The sequence below is a fragment of the Carettochelys insculpta genome, chromosome 4 (genome assembly GCF_033958435.1).
Source record: "Carettochelys insculpta isolate YL-2023 chromosome 4, ASM3395843v1, whole genome shotgun sequence".
In the NCBI taxonomy this organism is placed as follows: Eukaryota; Metazoa; Chordata; order Testudines; family Carettochelyidae; genus Carettochelys; species Carettochelys insculpta.
Genome location: NC_134140.1, coordinates 23069001 through 23094358, shown reverse-complemented (window position 1 = coordinate 23094358; position 25358 = coordinate 23069001). Strand labels below are relative to the sequence as shown.

General features: G+C 41.5%; 1 protein-coding gene across 7 annotated transcripts in view; it reads left to right on the top strand.

Annotated features, from left to right (window-relative positions):
• Nucleotides 1-25358, top strand: part of SORCS2 (sortilin related VPS10 domain containing receptor 2) — an 822591-nt gene that overhangs the window by 696203 nt on the left and 101030 nt on the right. For all 7 annotated transcript variants that reach the window (XM_074992445.1, XM_074992444.1, XM_074992443.1 and 4 more), the window contains exons 6-8: nucleotides 10443-10507; nucleotides 13439-13557; nucleotides 20409-20498. In XM_074992445.1, the coding sequence (XP_074848546.1) occupies nucleotides 10443-10507; nucleotides 13439-13557; nucleotides 20409-20498 (274 nt within the window). The remainder of the gene's footprint in view (nucleotides 1-10442; nucleotides 10508-13438; nucleotides 13558-20408; nucleotides 20499-25358) is intronic.

The window sequence follows — 25358 nt, the reverse complement described above, 5'->3', positions numbered from 1 at the left end:
GTTTGTCATTCCCTCAGTTGGTCTTTTTATACTTTGGCACTATATTTGCCATGTTGTAGTCATCTGGAATCTCTCCTTTAACCCATGACTTTTCAAAGATAATAGTTAATGATGTCTCCTCAGTCAGCGGCTTGAGTGTTCTAGGATGCATTTCACCAGGCCCTGATGACTTGAATTCTAATTTTCAATTAGAATTAGGGAGATTGGTTTTTTTTTATTACTGTATCTCAATTCTTAAAGAATTTGTTTCGTCAAATCAGCCAAGAATATTGATCCTGTGCTATAGAAATCTGTTTTTTTAAATACAGGCTCTTTTTCATGCATGGTTAATGGAGACTTTATTCGTGTGGACCTATTTTACTCTGGGGATCAAAGTTCAATTCCTAACATGAAATCCCATATGAATAATCAGTCATAACTGGAGTCACTGGTGTCAACTGTAGTGTATTTCTGGCTGTTCAAGTGCCAAGTGAAAATGTGGAGGTTAAACATGTTATGCCCTGAAGGGAAGAGAGGTAGATACAGGATTTCACTGTATCTGTGATGCTGAATTTTGTGTGAAAAGCTTTTGAATGTTAAGCCAAGAATCTTTATGTACGGTTGTTCTGACATTTGGCTTGACCTGTTAAGATGATATTGATTTTTTTTTTTTAAATTTCTGAGTGGTGATCAATATAACAAACAGTACCAGCACTGCTATTATGGTGAGATGGGCTGGAAGAATATTTTCATTAGAAAGCATTTAAGCATGAGGGGCAGACCCAGAGCAGCAAATATTTGCCAGGTAGGACATTGAATGAGCAGTTGATGGGATGGTTTTCAAAGATGACATAATAAATTGACCAGGAAATAAAGCAGTCATAACTAAACTGCATTATTATATTGTGTAAATCAACTTATATTTATCTCCCCAGTTAATTCAAATTCCTAGGAACTATTCTCCTTTTAAGCCAGTGAAAGCAGACATCTGCAACAGTTTTTTTTTTTTAATCTCCACAGTACCATATGTTCTAAAAACAGTGTTTGAGTTGGCCTTTCCATTGTGAGCAGTGAATAATACTCTTTTCACTGGATTTCTAAGTGGTGCTGTGCCCTTGAACTCACACTATGAATTATAAAAATCAGTTTCGGTTCCAAACCTTGAACCTATTAAAGTTCTGATAAGAATAATGTTAACTGATTAATGCTGGGGAACAGACAGACCAAACCTGGGTCTTTGATCGGAAGCTCATGTAAGATCAATGAAGGGCTTTTTGTTGTTGTTGATTTTAGAAAAAGCTTATATTGGAGGATTTCTCAGCATCAGCATGCACCACAGTGAATTGCATCAAATATTTAACAATGGAGGCCTTTTGTGTGCTTCTCGAGGAGCCTAATTAGTGTAGATGAACTACACATCCATGACAGATTCCACCTGATTAGATGCCTACTTCTTGCTTCACTTGAATAACAAAGAGATTTTAAAAAGAGAAAAGAAACTATTCCTCCAAATAAGTGAAATCTGTTACAAGCAGCTCACAAGGATAACAAATAATTAAATATAATAATCCTTTGTTAAAACTATTAAAGGCTTGACAAACTCAGAAGAACAAAAAAACTCAGAATACAGAAATGCTTTGTGTTCCTACTGAGAAATGTAAAATGCACACAGTGTGTGAGAGTATATATGTGTAGACATAGGAGCTTATTTTTCCACTCCATTACATCATTGTTATGCAGATGTAACTCCCTTAAAGTCAGTGGTTTGCACTGTGTAAAAACTGATGTAGCAGCGTTACATAAGAGGAGCTAACCTCTCCTCTCAGCTGCAGAGTGCTCTACATAATTAAGAGGCCTAAGTGACCACTTATTAATAGTTACAAGTATAGAATCTATCCAAAAGATGAAATTCAGACCACTCTTGGTGGGTATGTAAGGTACTTGAAAGCTGCTCTCATATCCCCTCTCAGACTTCTCTTTTCCAAACTAAACAAACCCAGTTCTTTTAATCTTCTTTCATAGCTCATATCTGCTAGACCTTTAATCATGTTAGTTGCTCTTTTCATGTACAGTTGGGGTGAGTTACTGATATATCAGACTGTTAATCTTGCTCACACTTTGCTACATGTATACACAACTCTGCAGTAGAGTTGGTCATGAGAAAAGAACATAAAAAAGTAGGACTGGAAGAGACCTTCTGGATCATCAGGTCCAGCCCCCTTCCATTACGTGTGACCCCATAATTCCTTTCATGCACTTACAAGCTCCATTTTCAAACCTGTTAGGGTTCTTGACCCCCGTACACCTATTCGGAAGCTTTTTCAGAACCTCCTTAGGTGGTTAGAAAACAATTTGTAACTTTCATCCTAAAGTTCTTCATAGGCAGTTTAAAGCCATTTGTTCTTGATAAACAGCGTCCTTTAGTTTAAATAACTCTTCTCCCTCCCTAGAGTTCAGCTCTCTGATATGTTTTAATATCTTCTCTTCCCCAGCACCGTGCCCCAGCAAATTTCAGCCAAACTAAAAACAAAGTCAAAATTTTCACTAGAAACTTTTGAGTTTTTATAAATAAACTAGCCCCTTCCCACAAGTCAGCTGCTGACAAGCAACTATTGAAATATGTTTCACTGAAAAATGTCAAAAATTGAGAATTTTTTAATTGAAGATTGATGATAATTGAAAATGTTTGAACAAAACATATTTTTTCTTTTCAACACAAAATCAAAAATGTTCAAGGAAAGCAGGTACCTTGTGTGGGGCAACCATACCTCCCTCTCCCAAATACAGGACAGGGAGATATGGTGGGGAGGAGTGTCTCCTTCTGGCTGCACCAAGCCCTGGGTAGCCAATGTTCCCAGCCCCCTCAGCTCCAGTGAAGTGGGGGCTGTGGGCACTCCTAGCCTGGAGGCCCAGGAAAGCGGCAGCTGCAGCTGCTCCCTGCCCAGAGCCCTGGGGAAGCAGCAGCTCCAGGTGCTCCTGGCCCGGAGCTCTGGGGAAGCAGCAGCCACAAGCACTCCTGCCCAGAGCCCTGGGGAAGTGGAGGCCGTAAGTGTTCCCCGCTCAGAACCCCAGGGAAGCTGTGGCCGCAGGCGGTCCCGACCCAACCACCAGCTCCTGAGGACCTAAATACAGGACAATTTGTCCCTTTTAAAAAATGAGTCGAGATGCCTTTTTGGTGTCCCAGATATGGGACCATCCTGCCAAATATGGGACGGATGGTCACCTCAACCTTGAGAAAGCGTTTGTTTCCTTGAAAACCCAAATTGATGGAATGGTTTTGGACAACTGTAGTCCCAAAACTGCAAGCCAACTGAAAATCAGGCATTGCAGAGTCCACAGTCCATAGATTCTCCAGGGCTACAGAACTGCTAGTCAGGGTGGATGGACCACATGTTGTACAGCAGGTGCCCACAGGTTCCCCTATGCAATCCACACTGCTGATATCAGAGTTATGCACTTGGTACCACTGATATGTATGAGTGTCTAGAGTGATATGTATGAGTGTCTAGAGCTGTTAGAATAATATTGCTTGTGTATCCATAGTAGTTTTGTCCGCAGTTGAAGACAAATTTAAAGAGGCTTGGATATTTCCCACAGAAAGTGTAACATCCAACTGAGCTACCCTTACTGTACGTGTTCTATATATCAGTGTTTCCCGTGCTTTTAAAAATGTACCCCGGGATCTGCAACCACATGCTTTACTAATTCATACATTCCAAGGCCAATTATCTGTTTAACTGCGTATATAATTTGGTTTCACAGATTTTTTCTTTCATTCCAGTAGATAATATACGGTTTATATTAGCACATTTTATCTTTAGAAAAATTAATTTTCACAATTTGGGAAACTATGGTGGGTGGAGGGTCAAACAATAATTATGGAATGAGAGCAGCTGCTGAGAGTCATAAAGCTAAAAGCTTTGTAATCATGAAAAAACACAAATTGTCAACATCACCTATTGAAATATGTGAAGTAAAGAGCATTAAAGCAAACCTGAATAAGTTCTCAAGCAGCATTTTATTCTTATTTTGCCTGTCTATAAATTCTGATTATCATCAGTGCAAGGCTATGTCTATGCTACAGAGATCTTTCGAAAGAGGCCCTTGTGGAAGATCTCTTCTGAAAGAACTTCTTTCGAAAGCATGTGCCCACACACAGAAAAGTGGATCAAAATAGAAATCTGCTCTTTCAGAAGAGTGTGTCCACACAGTCCCCGCTCTTTTGTAAGAATGGGAAGAATGGGCTAGGGATCAAAACATCAGGTGCCATGAGGACTGCTCCTTTGAAAGAAGGGCCCTGAGGAACATCTACACACATTTTCTTTCGAAATAAGCTTTTGAAGAAGGCGTTCTTCCTGAAACAGGAGTGGAAGCACTCTTTCAAAAAGAGTGCTGTATTCTTTTGATTTACTTTGGAAAGAATGAGAAAGAATGATTTTTGTGTGTAGACATTCTACGGGATCTTTAGAAAGAGCCCCCTTTTGAAAGAACTTGCTAGTGAAGACACAGCCAAAATATTTTTTTCATTGGCATCTGTCTTTACGGGAAAATGAATGTTTACTGATAAAAATCGAATCCTTCCAAGCCTTTTTTTAATAAAGAGGAGCCAGTACTCAGCTGGCTCCCTACTCCTCTTCCCCCACACTCTCCAGCCAGGGATCCTGTAGCTGGGGCTGCCAAGGTGCTGGTACTCAGTACCAGCAAGTATTGGCACAAAAAAGCATTGTCAAGCCTATATATAATACACACCATAGAACTTCCAGATGCGTGTAGATCTTCACAGTCAAATACTGGGTCTTGTTTGTTACATGCTTTAAGGACCAATTAAATAGTTAACATTGTTACTGAATTATTTAAATGAGGGACCAGTTCACACTTCAGAGTTATTGATTCAGGCTGTCTGCAAACTCAGTGCATTGGTTACACACGTCCTACATCTACATTTGCCTCCTTCTTTGAAGGGGGCTTGGTAATCAGGCTGATGGAAGTCTACTAACCTGCTTGTTTTATTGTTTGACTATTAGTAGGACTAAGTCCACATCTAGTGACTGATGTTTAGTTACAGCAAATGATTGTATTGGAAGAACACAAGAAAAACATCTGAACCAGAGCAAAAAAAGCCCAACCATACATTTCCCCCCAGGGAGTTAAAAACTAACAAACAGCCCACAAACCTCTCATTTATCCATATCTGCTTAAGTACATTTTTAAAGAGACGAGCACTTCTGGAATGCGATATTATACTTTAAATGTCAGCCCACTCCACATTATAACAACTCACTTTCAGTCTCTCATTCCAGAGTTTTACTACAGAAATGAAAATGTACTGCACAGATGTAGACTTGACTGCCATGCTGTCAGATGCCACCATTGTGAGGACCAAAGCTGTCAGGAGACCATTGTCAGTCCTGGGACATTAGGAGAAGTGTGAAAAGGCTAGACATCTCAATCTATGCTTATGAAACCTCTACTGATAAATTATGGATCGGAGAGGTTATTTAAAGCATACCCCAAAAACAATATTTGCATTATTTATGACAGTGGTGTCTCTGTCTCAGCTTATGAAAATTTCAGTTTAAAGTTTTTGCAGTTTGTTGCTCGACTGTACAGGATCAAGTGAACAAAGTAAAATATTCAGCATTCTTCTTCCCTGAAAAGCAACTGTTGAGCTATCAGGATTGATTTGACATATTACAAGTATCTAGATAGATATGTTCCACTCTGTGAAAATAATTTAAAATCTCTTTGCCATTCACATGTACCAGAGCTTAAACCATTCTGTGGGTTAGAGAGCTTCTCTGGCTTGGGATATTGTCCACAAAATATCACAGTAGAATTTGCATTTTGCAGACTGATTTATCAATAAAAGCAAGATTTTGCTCTTGTTTGTGATCAAGCAATTTCCTGCCTTGTCTTATTTCTCTCGCCATTAATTTTGCCCACAATACTACTACAAATACTTTTCTCACCAGTTTGTCTGATCATTATTTCCCTTATTATTATGGTTTTTCTACAAGGCCTGTGTGTGGAACAACATGTAGCTTATATCATCCTAGGAGCATTGCAGGGAAGACCTTGATCTCCTCATAAGCATGGTTCCCTCCCTGCTTCTGCTTGTGTACAGGAATATTAATTTGCCACTGGTATGCTAATCTGTTGCTTCAGCTGTTCTAGCTACCACACTGTGTGGTAGAGTCACGATTCCCCAACACAACATCTACATGCACGGGACCAAGTCATATTCCAGTTCTGAATATGTCACACAACCCATTTTACAACGCCCACTTTTTCCTTGAGTAGATCAAGCGTTTCATCTGCACCTTTGAAGAACACAGGAAGCATCTCCACTCATTCACTTCTCTTGTTGCATTTTCTCCTCCACACCATTTTATTGCATCTTAACCTTCTCCTCCTGGAGAACACTTCTACCAACCCTACTTGGGTTTAAGTGGGATTGCAGTGGTGCATAGACCTTGGCCTGGCCCCCTGCACACAGATGAACACTATTCATTTACAATAGCACTTTTAAGAATCAATTTTGACTAATAGGCATTACCTGGCACTGAGAGCAATGTGGAGGAATTCTGAGTCAGAAAGGTAGAGCTCTTCTCCCTGCACACAGGGGACATCCAAAACCATTCCCACTCCAGTGTCTCTTCAAGGAATGCAGCAGCCTCTTCTCCTCCTTATTCCCCTCACTCCCAACAGCCCGCATGTCTGTCTAGCCTTGCTGACTAGATTATCAGGAAAGAAGGTTATAGACCCCATCATCTCCACTCTTTCCCCATTGATTTTTCTCCTAGCGGGTATAAGAAGCAGCCCTGAAACTGTTTGTAGTTGCTGTGCAGGGATGGGATATTTTTATACCCTCCCTGTAATTTCACACTCCCGAAGTAGCCAGTTATACTCTGGCCAGTGGTGGATTGGAGTGGGCTGACAAGGTCCATGTCTAGGATCTCAAACCAGCTGGGGTGCCCCAGAAAAAATCCGCTCCTGGGTTGTGGAAATCAAGAGCTCCAGGCCACCGTACAAGGGGAGTGGGAGAAGTTCCAGTGCTGTGACTCCATCCCCAGGAGAAGCTGCAGGACAGGGGAAGCCTCAACACCATCCAGTCCTGTCCCCAGTGGAAGCCACAAGATGAAGGAAGCCTCAGCACCACCCAACCATCGTCCTTGGCAGAGCTGCTGTAGCAGCTAGGAAAGGCTCAGCACCTTGTGACCCCCATCCCCAGTGGAAGCTAAAGGGTGACAGTGGAAGCCCCACTCCCCCAGCACTTCCTGAGCCTGTCCTGAGCAGAAGCTGCCAGGAAAGCTCCCAGCCCAACTCTGGCAGACCTGCTAGGTGGGTGGGGAAGAAGAAGCCCCAGTACCCTGACCCTGGTTCCACATAGAAGCTTGGGGAATTGCAGAAGAAGCCCCAGTGCCTGGACTTCCCCTCCCACACACAGGGGCACAGGGATGGAGCTTCTCTAGTCTTGAGGTCTCAGGGAAGGGGCATACAGGAGGAGTTGGAGTGGGGGGACCCTGGGAACAGGGTGGGCCCCAGATAAGGGGCAGAAGGGGTGGCATCATGGGCAGGTGGGAGGGACAGAATGAGGGCAGGACCGCAGTAGGGGTAGGAGGGGACCCCCACTTGCTCCCATCAGCATTGTCTCTTCTCCCAGCTCATCAAGGCCGTGTCTACACGTGCCCCAAACTTCGAAATGGCCACTCAAATGGCCATTTCGAAGTTTACTAATGAAGCTCTGAAATGCATATTCAGCGCTTCATTAGCATGCGGGTGGCAGCGGCACTTCGAAATTGATGCGGATTGCGGCCGCGCGGCTCGTCCAGACGGGGCTCCTTTTCGAAAGGACTCCGCCTGCTTCGAAGTCCCCTTATTCCCATCAGCTCATGAGCTGCATGGGAATAAGGGGACTTCGAAGTAGGCGGGGTCCTTTCGAAAAGGAGCCCCGTCTGGACGAGCCGCGCGGCCGCAATCCGCATCAATTTCGAAGTGCCGCTGCCACCCGCATGCTAATGAAGCGCTGAATATGCATTTCAGAGCTTCATTAGTAAACTTCGAAATGGCCATTTGCGTGGCCATTTCAAAGTTTGGGGCTAGTGTATACGTAGCCCAAGCTGCCCAAACTCCATCTGCAATGCTGTGTGCCATGGCTCCTTAGTTGGAGCCTGCAGTCTGCATCCTCCTGCTTCGGCAGCCTGCCCAGACTGAGTTGGGCTGCTTCCTTTTGTACTATACCTGCAGTCTGAATGTGCCCAACAGAGTTGGCAAGGTGGGGCTTCCCTATCCGGCAAAGCACACTTAACCCTTTCAGGACTGGTGCAGAGTAGGTACACCCTGTGGTGCTGCCTCTGACCCTTCATCTTTCTCATGTCAGTCTTATCAATGCCACTAGCCAATCAGTAATTAACATACAGTTTACCCTTTATTGCTCTTTATCATTAATAATCAGACCTGCTGACCGGGGGGCAGCCAGGGAGGTATTTTCTCTTGCCTCCAGCAATTCAAAATAGCCTGGAACTCCCAGACATTATTGCAGCACCACTACTGTAACAGTGGCAGCAGCCAGAGCCCTTGGCCCTTTAAATCCTGCTGTAGCAGCGCATGTCACACTCCAGGCAGCTCCCAGGGCTGTGGGAGTGGGAGAAGGCATGGTGTGCTCCAGGCAGCTCTGCCCCCTTCCATGAGGCCCCACAGGGCCTCCCCCCATACCTTTCAAAGGGTCCCACAAATCTATTCCCTCTCCCAATTAATAACCATATCAAAATCATCATTTGCTCTAAGTATTTTAGTGGTTTTTAAAAATCTCAAAATTGGACATATTGGTTGTATTTGCTCCCCGTTTCTTTATGTCATGTTTGGTTCACTTACAGGCTTGCGTTGGCACTGAAAAGCCGCTGCAGATGTGGGAGTCAGGATTGGATTCTGTTTTGCTGGATGTAGGGTCAGGAGAATTGTCACCTTCATTTTCCTAGGAGAATCTTCCTTACAAATGCTTTCATAAGAGGCAGAATGACAATCTCTTCATTTTCTAATGCTAGATTGTGATTAAAAACTCTGAGGGTTAAAAAACATCTTGGCTACGTCTACACGTGCACCCAACTTCGAAATAGCTTATTTCGATGTTGCGACATCGAAATAGGCTATTTCGATGAATAACGTCTACACGTCCTCCAGGGCTGGCAACGTCGATGTTCAACTTCGACGTTGCTCAGCCCAACATCGAAATAGGCACAGCGAGGGAACGTCTACACGGCAAAGTAGCACACATCGAAATAAGGGAGCCAGGCACAGCTGCAGACAGGGTCACGGGGCGGACTCAACAGCAAGTCGCTCCCTTAAAGGGCCCCTCCCAGACACACTTTCATTAAACAGTGCAAGATACACAGAGCCAACAACTAGTTGCAGACCCTGTATATGCAGCACGGACCCCCAGCTGCAGCAGCAGCAGCCAGAAGCCCTGGGCTAAGGGCTGCTGCCCACGGTGACCACAGAGCCCCGCAAGGGCTGGAGAGAGAGTATCTCTCAACCCCCCAGCTGATGGCCGCCATGGAGGACCCCGCTATTTCGATGTTGCGGGACGCGGATCGTCTACACGTCCCTACTTCGATGTTGAACGTCGAAGTAGGGCGCTATTCCCATCCGCTCATGGGGTTAGCGACTTCGACGTCTCGCCGCCTAACGTCGATTTCAACTTCGAAATAGCGCCCAACACGTGTAGACGTGACGGGCGCTATTTCGAAGTTACTGCCGCTACTTCGAAGTAGCGTGCACGTGTAGACGCAGCCCTTGTGGCTGAACAAATTCGACATTGGAGAATCAGTCTGGATCTCTGTTATGTCTTTTATTGAGTTAAAATGCAGTTTGAGTTCAGCTGAATTTCATTCTCAGAATTTCCTACTGAAAATTATTCTTCGTTTTCAAAATTGCTTTGTCAAAATAGAATCTATACTTCCAGCCAACAGGCATAACAGATTAGTTATAGGGGCTGTGTGTCATGTTAGAAGATTTCTAATACAAGAAGATCACCAAACATTTCTTGATAATACAGTCTCCCTAGCATTACTAATGTCAGGCAGAGTTGTCAAAGAGAATGTGCTAATATTAAGTACTCTATCTTTCCTAAATTAGAAAAGGTTTAAACTGGGATTGCCTCAGAATGATCCAGTTTTATTTACTGTTCCTTTCCAATATCTGTTCTTTCCTCCAATTGAACTTTATATATATCCTAGTTGAATGTGTGTTCTAATAATGGAGGTTCTAATAAAACAGAAAAAGCAAAGCATAATACCGAGCATAGGAAATGTATGATTGCCATCAAAATGTTAGTAATCTAAAATTATAAATGGGGTTTATTTTGAATAGCCATCTAGGATGTGGGAGCAGTTTCTATTTTTCCATCCATGTAATTACTATTCTTATAGCAGATGCAAGATAACTTAATTATATTATGTTCTCAGGGCTGTTGCTGGAGTTGACAGAGACCCTGATTTGGTTCATATGGAAATCCAGGACCCCAGTGGAGGTATGCTAATGAAAATGTTAGAAAATGATAACCTGGCTTTGGCTGTTTCTTTTGGTTTTAAAGAATGCTTTTTGTATTCATTTATAAAACAGTGGGAAGAAACATTTTCCACCTCAGGTACCTGCTGTTTATATATATTCAGCAAAACTGTCCTGCTATATAAAAAGGTAGTATGATTTAAAATGTAACTTGTTTTCCACTCTGAAATAAATTGAAGTCAAGATGCTATGCTCCGGTGAAAAAGTCCATTAATAGTGCAATTTGTTCTGGCACTTAAACGTTGAACATTTTTTCCTGATTTACAAATACAGCTGGCAGTGCAATGTAGAGCCTGTTGAGTGTCTGCTAGAGTGAATCCTCGCATATGTCAGTTCCACTGAATTAACAGTCTTTGCCAAGAAATTCCTTGTGTTATACATTCAATATAGATTTGTTTCTAAATGTATTAGTAGATTCATGCAGTGCAATGTAAACACTACAGTTACAACATATTATGTTGCTGTATTCTCAGGACCCGTACCCTTGAAAGATGGTTTCATGCTGTGGATGATCATCCTAGCTCCTAACCACATTGTAAAGGGCATATAACTTAACTGTTCAAAACATGATAGCTCTTTCCCCCTTCTTCTGCCCTCAAAGCTATGAAAAATTAAGACCACCCCTTACAACTTGGTACTTACAAGTGGTGAGATTTCACAAAGCTCAGAGCAGTTGCAGCTCCCAATGAGTTCCTGAATAGCTGGTTGGGTCTGCTGAGGGGAGATTCAATAGGAGCTGAATGGAAGGAAATTTATTCATTCAGCAGAATAGTGTTGAGATTACCATGAGACAGTGGCACTATCCTAATGCAACATCAGCCTCTACTGCCCTGCACCCCTGTTCTTCAGAAGAAAGTGGCCAGTCAGGCTTACAGGAGGCAGAAGATCCATTGTCATAACCTGACTCTTCCTATGTCTCACTATTCTCACACTTCTGTGTGCCAAAAGTTCCAATTCTTAGATTTAATAGATTCTTAAAATGCTTCAGACTGGGCCCATGAAGAGCTGGCACTCTTTTTTTCACCTGTACATTTTCTCTTACCTCCATCTTGACTGATGAAATCATTTCCATTACATCTGAGCCTCTCCACAGTTAAAGGTAAAGGGTAAGGGATTTGTCCCTTGGTATTTTTTTAAATTAGATATGAACTCAGCTTTGGCATTTTGGCTCCATAGCTCATCTGCCATATTTTATACTGGTAGTGGTCACTGGTCCAAACCACATATAGGTTTGGAATTCGAATTTCTCCAAAATTCCAGTGGGTGGAGAGGGCATTGGGGTTAGGATGTTTGATTTTTTGCCGAGTTCTTGGTTTTATAACTCATTTTATGACTTCAGAATATGGTGGCAAAATGTGAATTGAATGACATTTAGTAATAAAATTTTTCATCCCCCATTTTTTTTTGTTAAGTTCAATGACAGGCCAACCATATCAATTTAACCCGGCTTTCTCAAATGAACTATCACAATTGTGTTGTGTTTATTTTCTAAAGAAGAACTTGACAAAGGAACATTGTTCTCTTACATGATTTTTACTGTATTTTTTTCCTGGCTGAGAACTTTAATTCTTTGAGATCAACAGACGTTTTGCCATTGACTTTAGTGGAAGCAGGATTGAGCTCTTTGTACTTTTATTAGATTAGAGGCTTTAGTGTTTTCATGCTTGTCAATGGGAATTATGAATAGCTAAAGAAATTTTGAAGGCCCTTGGCTGTATTCACCCCAATTTACTTGAGAAAATAATTTAGAGATAAGCAGTAGAGTGTGGACTCAAGAGGCTTCAGATCCTGGTCCAGAATTTAAAACAGTTCCAAAAATTTGCCATGTTTTGGACTTGGTGTTCTGGTTTGGAAATTGTCTAACAAAAATCATGACAAATGGGGTGCAGGAATAATGAAACACATGAGCGGTAAAGCTTTGTTCATTCAGACTGGGGCAGAAATGATGTTAATGTGTAATGTTCTTAACTCAGGTTTGAAAGACAGACTTTTCCTTCATGGTTGTGGGCAAATCAGTTAAGGCTGGTCTCACTGTGTGCTGTGCACAGAGCCCTATAGTTAGACAAGAATGTGCAAGGCTCCACCATAAAAGGAGTTCTGTCCCCTACCTGCTTGATGCACCCAGTAGGTGGGAACACTTTGTTTCATCCATTAGGTGGGAACAGCTTGCCTCTCCAATGCACCAATACCACTTGGCATTCCATTTTGGGTGACTCACTAAGTGGAGAAGAAGTGAGCCCTTCTTATGATGGGGTGCCAGATATTGTGGGACAGTGCAACCAGAGCCTCAGCTGATGCAAATCAGCACAGGCCTTTTTTTGCAAGCCTTTTACCCTTCAAATGGACAGTTACCCTGCAAGGAAAATTCTAAAGCATTTAATAGAGAGTTATAACATGTCAGCAGAACTTGGAAACCAATCTTTAAAATTCCGTAGCAGGGATTTTTGCATTCTGTCTTAAATTCTACGCACTTGATGCTCACATAGTTTTACACATGGGGAACTCCCTGGATTTCAGCTACAGGATGTCAGATCTCCACTGAGTTATCCTGCCATGTGATTCACCTTGTGCAGGTCAAGCAAGTCCCCCACTCTTGAACACCTCCACAATGGCCATTCATCATCTGTTCCTTTCTCCTTCTGGGCCTCATCTTTTGTGACCATGAAATGAGATTAATACCTTTTTACCTCTAAGGAGTGAGGCGAGGATTCAATAATTAATGTGTGTCTAGAACTTTGGAGATTTACACAGTTTCTGTGTGAAGGTGAGCTGTAATTATTTTATAGCTGAATATATTGATGAAGGTAGAGCTTCCCCCACACAAACAGCATTTCAAGATGCTTGCTTCTCTGTCTTTGAAAATTCTGTAACATGTTTCTCCCTCTGTCCTTAGGTTATCACTACATCACCTGTCAGATTCAGAATTGCTCTGATAAAACATTGGCAGTCCAGTTTGCTGGCAGCATTGACAGGGATTCCTTGACTGTGCAGGATGACTATATATTCCTCCAGGTAATGTCACTTACTGCATTCACAGGCCAACGTTAAACTCAAGTTTGAGAAACATAAGCCATGAAGTAAAACAGCAGCATAAGAAAACAAAGCCTGTCTTGGTGTAGAGGTGGATGACCAGTCTTCACACACAACACCAAATTCCGTTCATCTTAAGAAAGAGGATGCATTTTTGACCCAGTGCAGATCAGCTGCTTTTAGCCCCTTGGAGTTTGATTTATCATTTGATTTTGATGTCACTAGACTCATCAAGATTGGATTATATTGGCAAAATTCTTGTTAATGCTCATGGAAATTAGGCAATGTTTAGCATTTTGGGTCAAATCCTCATGTTCTGTTCTGGTTTATTTTCACTTTTTTGACAGCACAATGCAGGCAGCAGGGTGGTTGAGTCACAGCCAGGGGAATCCTTATAAAGCCAGTGTAGTCATTTTTTTCTCCCCAGCTGCTTACATAGTGAGCATGTTGGGAATAGCCCTGGAACAAGCAGCACTGTGTCCAGTGCTTGGCTTGTAGAGTGACCCTGGTGTCTCTTTAGCACCACTCCAGTTGTATAATTTAGACTAGCCTTCAGAAGGCTCCAAATTACATTCATCCACGAGAAGCCACAGGACCTGGGAATCACCAATATGGCAGCAGGCCACATGGCTCCCAACCAGCTACCTCATGTGTGAACTTGGCACAACAGCAGGTAGTAACATATCCCAGATACAGGCCAGAAATCCTGGAAGGAACAGCCAACACTATTCCAAAGGACAGAGCAGCCTTTGCTTTCCTACTGCAGGATACTGGCAAGGATTCCTGCCAAGCCAGTCCTGAGTTCCCCGTAGACAGGCCCTCTCAGGTGTCCAGAGAAGCCCAGGTCTCTTCCAGTTCCAGACCCCCTAGCCATAATAAAATAAAAAGTGATGACACATGAAAACAAACCACCAAAAGAGAGTTAGACATAATCTGAATATTTTTCAACTTAACAAAAGCTTTTTTAGCCTTTTTCAGTGCAAATGCACTAATTATTGAGGTATTCACATAAAAACAAGTTGTAAAACCTATCAAATACCAAAAAATTAACAAGTGTCTCAATTTGAGGGCACCCCCCCCCTTGAGCTTAAGGCCAAGGCCATATAGCCCCCTTGACCTCCCCTTAATTGGCCCTGCCCTTAGGTTAGTTTTTCTGTGTATCACCCCTTACTCTATCCTGTGGCAAAATGCCACAGTTTAGCCCCAGTATGATGTATTCTGCTTGCCTTGTCTCCTACAGGAGGGTTATATTAGTTTTGCTGGTGATATTAGAGGAGTTCTCTGCTCCACAGCCTAGGGGTACATTAGATTGGCTTTTCTACAGCTTTTTTTCCTTTGGGCCTACTTCTTTCAGAAGAATTGTGCATGCTGGTACAGGGACAGAAAAGCTGCCATCCATGTTGCTGAGCACAGCAGTTTGGAGGCATGTATGGCATAAAATACTTATCACCACAAACCAACTATGCAATGCAGTTGGAAATGAAATTTTGAATTAAAATTGGCGCTTTCCAGCCCAAACCATGCATTGGTGGCAGGCATTGTACTCAGTGTGGCTCCCACGAGGCACATTTTGAAATCCATTTCACAGTTAGTAGATGGTGAGAAGTGTTTTTCCTCATGTGCACTTACAGACTGCTGTGCTCAGCAAGAGACAGGCCGTTTTCTTGTCAGGCATCAGTGTTATTTTAGGGCAGTACACATTTGTAAGCAGTGTTGTTCTCATAGGATGTCAGACATAGGCAGGCACAGCACATGTGATTGAACTGAAAACCTACCCAGTCTAAACTAAAAGGTAACAGAAAACTACGTGCAAGAAAGCCAGCCTGTATTTTCATTTGCTGATGCATTGGCCATTAGTGATCATAGTGAAAGTGATGTACCCTTACTCCACAGGAAAAATAGATCCTCTCAGTGTTTCCTTTCATGGTATTTGTACTAAATCACATTGACAAGGTGTTTTTCTTTCACTGGATCATTGTAAAAGTCACCTAGCGTAGACATGACATTAGATCATGTTTTTACACATCAGTGTTTCTTAAACTATGTTTCATGGAAGACTGGTGTTCTGTGAACAACTTGCAGGTGTGCCATGAGCATCTGACACTGTCACTTTTTTGATATCATACACTGATGGTATGTATTTTCTGTTATTAAAGTCAGATACAATGTTGCTTCTTCATTGCTATGATACCTGATTAAATGACTTAATTTTGGTTTTGCTGTATAAGTTGCCGTTTGTTTGTTTGTTTTCATCTAACAATTTAAAAAAATGTCATAGGTCATATTACAAATATTATTGTTTGGTGTGCTATGGTCTTAAAAAGTTTATGAAACACTGCCCCTAGCAAGTGAGTTCTTCAAGACGGGAATCATTTCTTCTTGAATGTCTGGGAAGCACCTAACACATATGGCAGTTACTACTACTACTACTACTACTTCCTCTTGCTCTTCCTCCTCCTATGTTTAGCACTTCCAGCTTCCATGCAGTTAGGGACCAATACTGGGAGAGGAAACAAAATGAATGTCTCCCAGAGTACCAAATGACGTTGATAATATTGCAGTTGTAAAGTACAGAATGTAAAGCTGTTGTCAGGCTAGCATCATGGAGGAAGCCACTTTTGGGTCATGGGGAAGTTGCTCCACTCATTACTTGGACTAGACATTATCAAGTGTGTCTCCAGTTTTGTTTCCTGGAAGTAATTGCCTACCAGATTCCAACTGACAGGTGAGGATATCAACATTCACTGATACGATGGATAAGATTAGTATTTAACAAAAATAAAAACAAATGGGAGGGGTTTGGTTTTATCTCATAGGTTAGGACTACACTGTAGCCCTAGCTTGAAATAATTTACACAATTTGCATAAGTTATTTCAAGCTACCTTATTCCAAACCCAGTGCAGGCTACACTGCACCAGGGGTTCGAAATAATCAGCTATTTTGAACTTCCCAGTTACCTGGAACAAAATACTGCACTCAAAATAGTCCTGCTGTGGTGTTTGGCCACACGGTTTCTATTTTGGGCCACAAATGTATCCTGAAATAGGAACCATAGTGTATCCTTAGCCTTAGTTAACAAATCACATTCATTCTTAAAGCTTCACATTTGTTATGCCAATAAAAAGTAGATGGGTGGGAAAGAAGCGTATCAATGATGCCAGTGTTTAATTCATTATTACATTTAAAATATTCAGGCAGATATATCTGTGGTCATGCATCAGTTCTATTTTTATTGGCAAAGGTCAAATTTTCATGTTTCAGCATAGTTTGTTCTGCAAACCAATTCCTTTTTTTCAACATGTAATTATGTACATGACAAATTCCAGGGTCCTCAATTAGTTTCAACTATGGCAGGCTCCAACTGATTTAAAGAGGTGTTTTGTCTGAGGAGAATCCCCAGCATTTAGTCCTAAAAGTTTATTTTGAAAAATACATTAAAACTTAGCTTTTTTCTGTGTACTTTCCATGAAAAGGACCAATGCATTCCTTCAGGACTTACATTGCCTTAATAGCTGCTTTTCATTTAGTCCCCACATTGTAATGTTTATATCCATCATCCCTCCCTATGCTCTGAGGTGATGCCTTTTTGGAGACAGAGGCCAGAAGTATTTGCACATTTGACCTTTAAGGAATGTTCTAGTATGACAACAAAGCTTTTCTTCTGTATTAATCAAGCTTTGTTTGAGAGCCTGGAGTAGAAATTACCACATATGTTCTGATAAATAGGAAAACCTCCTTAAAAAACCTTTTTCCTCTCACAGTGAAAGTGGCTTTGTCAGATGGGTAACTTTATTATTTTGATTTAGGATATCCCCCTTCTACAAAAGGAGTGATAGAGCTTGAAAGGGAGAAAAAGAAGAATCTGAATAATTGTTCAGTGCATGGGGTTGGACTTAGTAAGGGATCCTAGCCATCCTTAGACGCATGATTCCACCTGTTTCATTGCAGAAGAAAAGTAGCAAAGACAGGGTTAGCATGCTAGATATATCTTCTAAAGCACAAAGTTTAGGTCTTTAGTTTTGCTGACCTATAATAGAGCTTTACTTTGCACAATAATAAACCAGAGGAAATTTTGGGGTCATAATGGACCACAAGTTAAATATGTGTGAACAGTGTGATGCTGTTGTGAAAAGAGCATTCTGGGATGCATTAACAGGAGTGTTGAGAGCAAGACACAAGAAGTCATTCTTCCACTCTACTCAGTACTGATTAGGCCTCAGCTGGAGTATTGTGTCCTGTTCTGGGAACCACATTTCAACAAAGATGTGGACGTGTTGGAGAAGGTCCAGAGAAGAGCAACAAGAATGATTATAGGTCTAGAGAACATGAGCTAAGAGGGAATGCTGAAAGGACTGGTCCTGTTTAATTTGGAAAAGAGAAGATATAAGCTGCATCTACACTACAGCGATCTTTCGAAAGATGATCCTCCAGAAGATCTCTTCCAGAAGATCTTCTTTAGAAAGAGCATGTCAGTACACAAAAAAGTGGATCGAAAGATCAATCTGCTCTTTCTGTAGAGCGCATCCACACAGCCCCCATTCTTTAAAAAGAACAGGCCAGGGATTGAAAAATATGGCACAATGAGGACTGCTCTTTTGGAAAAAGGGCCCATGGAGCATCTACACGTGCTTTTTCTCTACAGAAGCTTTTAAAAGAAGGTGCTTTTCCTGATCTGGGGGCATAAGAGGGCTTCAGGAAGAAGAGGCATGTTCTTTCGATTTCATATTGAAAGAGTGCATTTTATGTGTGGATGCTCCACGTGTTCTTTCAAAAAAGGACCTGATTTTCCACAAGAACTTGCTAGTGTAGATGCAGCCTTAGAGGGGACATGATAGCAGTTTTCAAATACCTAAAAGAGGGTTATAAGGAGGAGGGAGAAAAATTGTTCTCCTTGGCCTCTGTGGACAGTACAAGGAGCAATGAGCTTTAAATGCAACAAGGGTTGTTAAACACTGGAATGAATTGCCTAGAGAGGTTGTGGAATCTCCATCACTGAAGATATTTAAAAACAGGTTAGATAGACATATATTTGGGATGGTCTAGACAGTGCTTGGTCCTGCAATAAGGGCCCAGGCCTGGACTCAATGACCTCTTGAGGTCCCTTTCAGTTTTAGTGTTTTATGATTCTATGATTATAATTTTTTCAGCCTCTTGTGTTTTGTTTGAATAGTGCACTTGGAATCAGAGGTTTAAAAGAAAGACAAGACAGATGAGGTTGTATCTTGTATTGAACCACCATCTGTTAGTGGAAGATACAAACTTTCAAGCTTCATGGAGCTACTCTTCTAGTCTAGGGAAGGTAACCTGAGTGTCTGAGCTAAATATAAGTTGAACCAGATAGGTATTCATAAGTTATTGACATGTGCTCTAGAAGACCACTCATAATAAAGTGAGTAATTACGAGTTAGCAGACAATGCAATGTGATAAAAATTCTTATAAGAAGACATTAAACTATTGTTTCTGAGCCCATGATTTTGTAGGGGGTCATGATGGAGCCCATAGTATATTATCAAACAATTACAACACACATGGGATGGGGACAACATCCTGAAAAACCCACTCATCTGACCTTCCAACAACCACTCGACTTCATCATTGGAGGCAAGCTCCACACAGACCAGACCAGACCAACTGAAAGTGCTACCAGATCCTTCCAGAATAACAGATGCAAAACCTGCACAAAGGATTCATGAGTCCTTCACTTACCAATTGCTACTTGTGCTATGATTCATCCAGTGCACATGATTCATCCAGTGCAGAATAGGTGTGTGGGTGAAACCAGACAATCACTACATTCTTGAACTCTCACAGAAAAATGATAAAAAGACAGAAACACCCCTATCGCCACTGGTGCACACTTTTTTTTTTACAAAGAGATCACTCTATATCTGACTTCTCAGTCCTTTGCATGAATCCCCATTCTCAAAGGAAACATGCACAATAGTCTCAGAAGGTGAGTCTGGAAACTTAAATTCAAAACTATGCTCAACATCAAAAATCATGGACACAAGTGACACACTGGATTTTTGGCTTGTTACCATGTGTACTACGCTACACTACTAACCCTTCATTGCCTATTTTTAATGGTCTTCTATAGGAGAATTGTGTGGATCTCTAATGCTTAGCAATTTGTCCCATCTTACATTTATCTCAGACACCCTGATTACTATCCCAAGACTTGAAGAAGAGCACCTTACTTGTACTTTTCACCATCAGAAGTTGGTTCAGTAAAAGATATTACCTCATCTACATTCTGTCTCTCATACCCTGGGATCAACGTGACGAAAAACAATAGTGCAAACAAGTTTTAAAAGATGCTAGTGTTCACTGCCAGTTTACAGCCTCGTCTTCCTCTGTAGGCTGAGTCTCTTGCCCAATGTTTCATTCAGCAGGATGTGAGGGCGGAACCCTGAGGTGACCACAGAGTGAGACACTAGAGGGGAGGGCAGAGGATGAGGAAAAGATGGAGTCCTAGTGCACAAGCCAGCAGAGCTGGGATAGCACAGAGGAGACATCTATACTAATATTGACCAGAACAAGGGAGCAAATTATGATTGTTGGAACCTGTTGTCTATTTTTTTGGTGACATAGCTATATACTACTCCTTACTGTGGGCTGAGAGTAAGGTGTAGCCTGCTCTTTTATCAGCAGTCTGCAGTACCACTACTGGAATGTTCAAATACTGTGATAAGTAGAAATGACAAAAATGAATCCAATACTAATACTGATGTGAGAGCAAATCATGAGAGAAACAAAAAATATTTCTGCCTTTAGGCATGCTTGAGCTTAATGCCAAACTAATCCTGGTATTCCCTTTATGTCTTTGGATAGACAACATCAGCAAATCGGACCAAATATTATGTCTCGTACCGTCGAAATTACTTTGTTCAAATGAAGCTACCAAAATATGCGTTGCCAAAGGTAAGGGAACACAACTTTTTTTTCTTTCCACTAGCATTTTTGTCTTTGTTTCCCTTTTGACCAGGAGTAGGCTTGTTCCATGCCTTTAATCCTCATTATTTTGTTTAATTTTGCTTCCATGAGGATTTCTGAAATCTCCCTGAGGTCTGTTGTTGTTTTGTTGCCTTAGTATATGTTCTTGAAACATAGTACCTTTCATTGCAACTCATAGGAATGTAGAGCAGAGGCCAACTTACTTGTCACCTATTTATTTTGGTAGTCTTTAAAGTGTTACATGACTGCTTTTTCATTTTGTGATGATAACACGACTAACACGGCTACCTCTCTGTTGCTTGTCATCTGTTATCTCAATAACATTCACTACTACAAGGCCAACGTTAATGTATTGATAGTGAGTAATCTTTCTAGAATCAATTGCAGTTTAATGTCATATGGCGTCTTTTCTGGTAGAAAAACAAATGGACGTATAAGAGAACTTTATCACCCTATGAATGTTTACTGTTGCCAAGAATCCCAAGATATTTTCTAGTCCCATCGATAGGATTGAGAATGTTGGTAAAGCTAATTGAGGAATTCCTGCACTTGACATATTTTTGTAAGGACACGGCATATATTGTGTACACTGGCAGTAAAATACAGACATAATATTTTGCATAGTCTGTCTGAAGTCACACACACAATGCTCCATGAATGTATGAATAGCTAGAAGGTTCTACAGTCCCTGAAAAGAATGGTTTGGTTAAATGCATAAGTAGCTTAACAGGTTTTTTCTGAATTTTCTGGATGGAGTATATTTAAGTCACTGTGTTGCTGTTAAAACTATGTGGAATTTCTCTGCTTCTGTCATTTTAAAGCAAAAAATAACTTGAATGATTCTTTTGATTCTATTTTTAATAAGTCAATATGCTGTAGTTTATTAATGTTATATATACAGCATAGCAACTTATAAACCCTCAGATAAGGTTTTGGCTAAGAAGCTGGAACCCCCTTCATCTCCTCTGGGTATAGCTGTTTAAAAGAAAAAGAAAAAGGAAAAAGAAAAAAGTCATAATCAGGGCCAAATAAATATATCAAACCCATCTACACAATATTTGAGTGTTCAGAATGGCATTCAAAGTAGCCTTTGGGGTCTCTTGGGTGAATGTGTAATTAGGAAAGCAACAGAAGAAAGAATATTAAGTTTTAAACATGCAAAAAATCAAAGTGAACTGTATAATTTGCAGAGTTAGAGAGTTTAAGCCTTATTACACATGATATAAATGAGTGTGAGAGTGTTGACAGAAACAATCTCTCTCAAATAAATGTCATGATTTGCTGTGTAATTCAAGAAACATTGATTGCAGTGTCTTAGCACATCAATCAAAGCCTTTGGCTGACTGTTTGTGTTTCTTTGTGCTTTCATTTATTATTTGTTCTCAGTTACACTGATTGTCAGACCAGGATTTTAATACAAGCGGGTGTACATAGTGGAGAAGAAAGCATAAGGAGCATCTTTCTCTTATCCCTCAAATCCTATGCAGTAACCTCCACCATTGAGGTGCTGTCTCTACTATCATACCTGGTTTGCTGCTGCTCTGTGGACATAACTAGCCCTGTAGCCCCTCAACTTATACACTGCTGTCCTCTATAATACATATTGACTTAGCCTGGGGTTGTGAGCCTAACCAATTAGTGTTTGTAAATTGTTTTGTGGTCTTCAGCTAAATGGCCCCAGACAAGTATGAAATATTATTCCATCAGCTTCCAGGAGATGTAATATATTTAAAGATTTCAGGAAACAGACTTTTTTAATATATGAAAGTTGATCATAACAAAACAGATGAAAGGTGAAGATCCTTAGTTCCAAAGGATGTCCTTTGTCAAATTTTATTTCATTTTTATGAGCTTATAAGTTTAGTTGCTGGAGGTAACCGCATACTTGTAACGCATTTACAGTTTTGTATGGCATTTTACTTAGTATGTACAACATTCAGTTTTAAAAACTGAAGTACAGTATCAATAAAGTTTATGTTAAACGGGTTAAGAGCTGGCTGATGGATCACAAAAGTAGCTTTCAGCATAGAAACATTCATTGGGGTTGAGGGGGATTTGTGGTGGGATTCTGCTGGGGTTGGTATTGTATCAGAAACTATTTGTTATTTCAATCAATGGGCTTGAAGAAAATTTAAAATTATTGCTAAGTTTTTCTTTGTTTTTGTGTTGTGTTGTGTTTTGTTTTGTTTTGGGGTGGGGTGTCAGGTTGCAAGAGACACAAACAATCTCAAAGAGGTGAATAATTATAAGCATAGCACTATCTGGATCACTGGGTAATCTGGGACTATTCAAATAAAATTTATCTTAATATGGCCAAATCCAAGGTTATATATCAAGGAACAAATTATGCAGGCCTTAGCTGAATGGGCTACATCCCCACCAGAATGGGGAATTGTATTCTTACAAAAGATTTAGTAGTCCCATTGGACGAACAGCTGAGCATGACCTCCCAGTGCAAAGCTGTGGGAAAAAAAGGCTGAATGTGATTTTTGGATATATAAGTAGGGAAGAAATGAATAGGTGTTGGAAGGTGATTTTACCTGTATAAATGGCATTGTGAGATAGGTATTGGAGTATTCATTTTTGATGACAAATTCATTTTTCTTCCTTTGGGGTTCCCTTCCAGAAAGACATGTACCCTCCGCCTTCTTCTCTATGCTTAGGGAATCTTTTCTAGCCCACTCCCTAATGTACAATAAGCAAAGCAGATCGTAAATAGGGCTGCTCAATCATGGATACAGCATCCAGACCCTTCTACCACCTCAGTCCTCCAAACGGAACTGTTGATACATATATCTACCACCTACGTACTAGTCCATGACTAGAAGCTTCCAGATTTCACAATCCTGCTTCTGAAGGATTCACCAGGTGCTGTAGGGCTTAAGTTTAGGAGCATCCTATGCAGAAGAAGTTGCCTGTGCATGACTTCTTTTAACATGGGAGGACTCTTGCACAGCAGCCACCACACGGTTCTTGACGGATAGAAGGCTCAGGTCCAATGGCATGGGATCCATGACAAATGGGAGTCTCCTGTCCACTGCATCTTCATCCACCTTCACAGACATTGTAGCATGACCCTTTGTATCCTCCACCTCTTCTGCCTTTGAAGATTTTTAGGATCGCTCTTCATCTGGACCCTCCCCCTTAACCTTGGCACCATGGGTGACCCTGCTGGAAGTACGAGACTCCCTACGGCATTGCTCTCATGTTCAAAGAAGGTGGGCCAGAGCTCCACAAACAACTCCACCGCATGATTCTCAATATCTGGGATAAGGAGCAGATGCCACAAGAATTCAGAGACACACTGATCATCACCCTCTTCAAGAAGTGTGCTAAGTCAGACTGCGGAAACTATTGCAGCTTTTCCCTCCTGGCAATGACAGGGGAAATCTTAGCTTGAATCCTTGCAAAATGAGTCCTGCAAGTCTCAGAAGAAGTTCTCCCAGAATCCCAGTCTGGCTTCTGACAATTCCGAGGAACAGCAGACATGATTTTCACTGCCTGGCAACTGCAAATAAAATGTCATGAACAAAACCAACCCTTACAAGTGATTTTCATTGACCTGACCGAAGTATTTGACTCAGTTAGTTGTAGCACCCTGTGGATCATCCTCTCAAAGATTAGCTGCCCCAAAAAAAATCACTAGCATCTTGAGGCTGCTTCATGACAACGTGACTGCCACAGTATTGAACAACAGTGGATCCCAAAGAGATCCCTTTGAGGTCAAAATGGGAGTCAAATAAGGCTGCATCATTTCCCCATCATTCTTCTGCATCTTCATTGCCATGACTCTTCACCTCATTGCTGGCAAGCGTCCAGATGGCATGAAGAGTGTTTGTAGAATGAATGGGAAGCTTTTCAATCTCAGGACACTGAAAGTTAAAAGCAAGACCTCCATGATATTAATCAGTGAGCTCCAGTATGCAGATGACAACTGCTGGAAAATGTGGAATACTTCCCATACTTGGAAGTCATCTTTGTGCTAAAGTTGACATTGATGTGGAACTTCATGAGACAAAGGGTGTTCAGGAACTGGGACATCTATCCCAGGACAAAGCTCCTTGTTTACTGTGAAGTGATTGTTCCAACCCTACTGTGTATGCATGTGTAACCTGGACAAAATACAAGCATCATTTGAAGGCATTTGAACAATATCATCAATGCTACTTCAGGAGAGTCCTAAATATCTCTTGGGACGATAGGTGCATGAACACTAGCATCCTGGAAGGGTCAAACATGACCAGCATTGAAGCTATTCATTCATCGACAACTTCGTTGGACTAGTCACATGGTTCGTATGTCTGATCAGTACCTCCCAAAACAGATTCTATTTTCTGAGTTGGAGGAATGCCAGAGGAGTGTTGGGGGGCCAGCAAAAGTGATATAGTGACATTGTGAAGGCACACATGAGGAAGTGCAGCATCGGTGTCTACACTTGGAAGAACCTTGCCCAAGACTGTCCCCAGTGGAGAACAGCAACCCTTGATGGGGTGTCACAGTTGGAGAGGTTCTGCTGCAATGCAGATGAGAATAGGTGGAGAAGAAAAGAGCATCAAAAACTGCCCCACGCTCCTCCAACAGCTACCAATATCTCTCCTTGGCTATGTCTACACTAGCCCCAAACTTCGAAATGGCCATGTAAATGGCCATTTCAAAGTTTACTAATGAAGCGCTGAAATACATATTCAGCACCTCATTAGCATGCAGGCGGCCGCAGCACTTCGAAATTGACACGGCTTGCCACCGCGCGGCTTGTCCCGACAGGGCTCCTTTTTGAAAGGACCCTGGCTACTTTGAAGTCCCCTTATTCCTATGAGCAGATGGGAA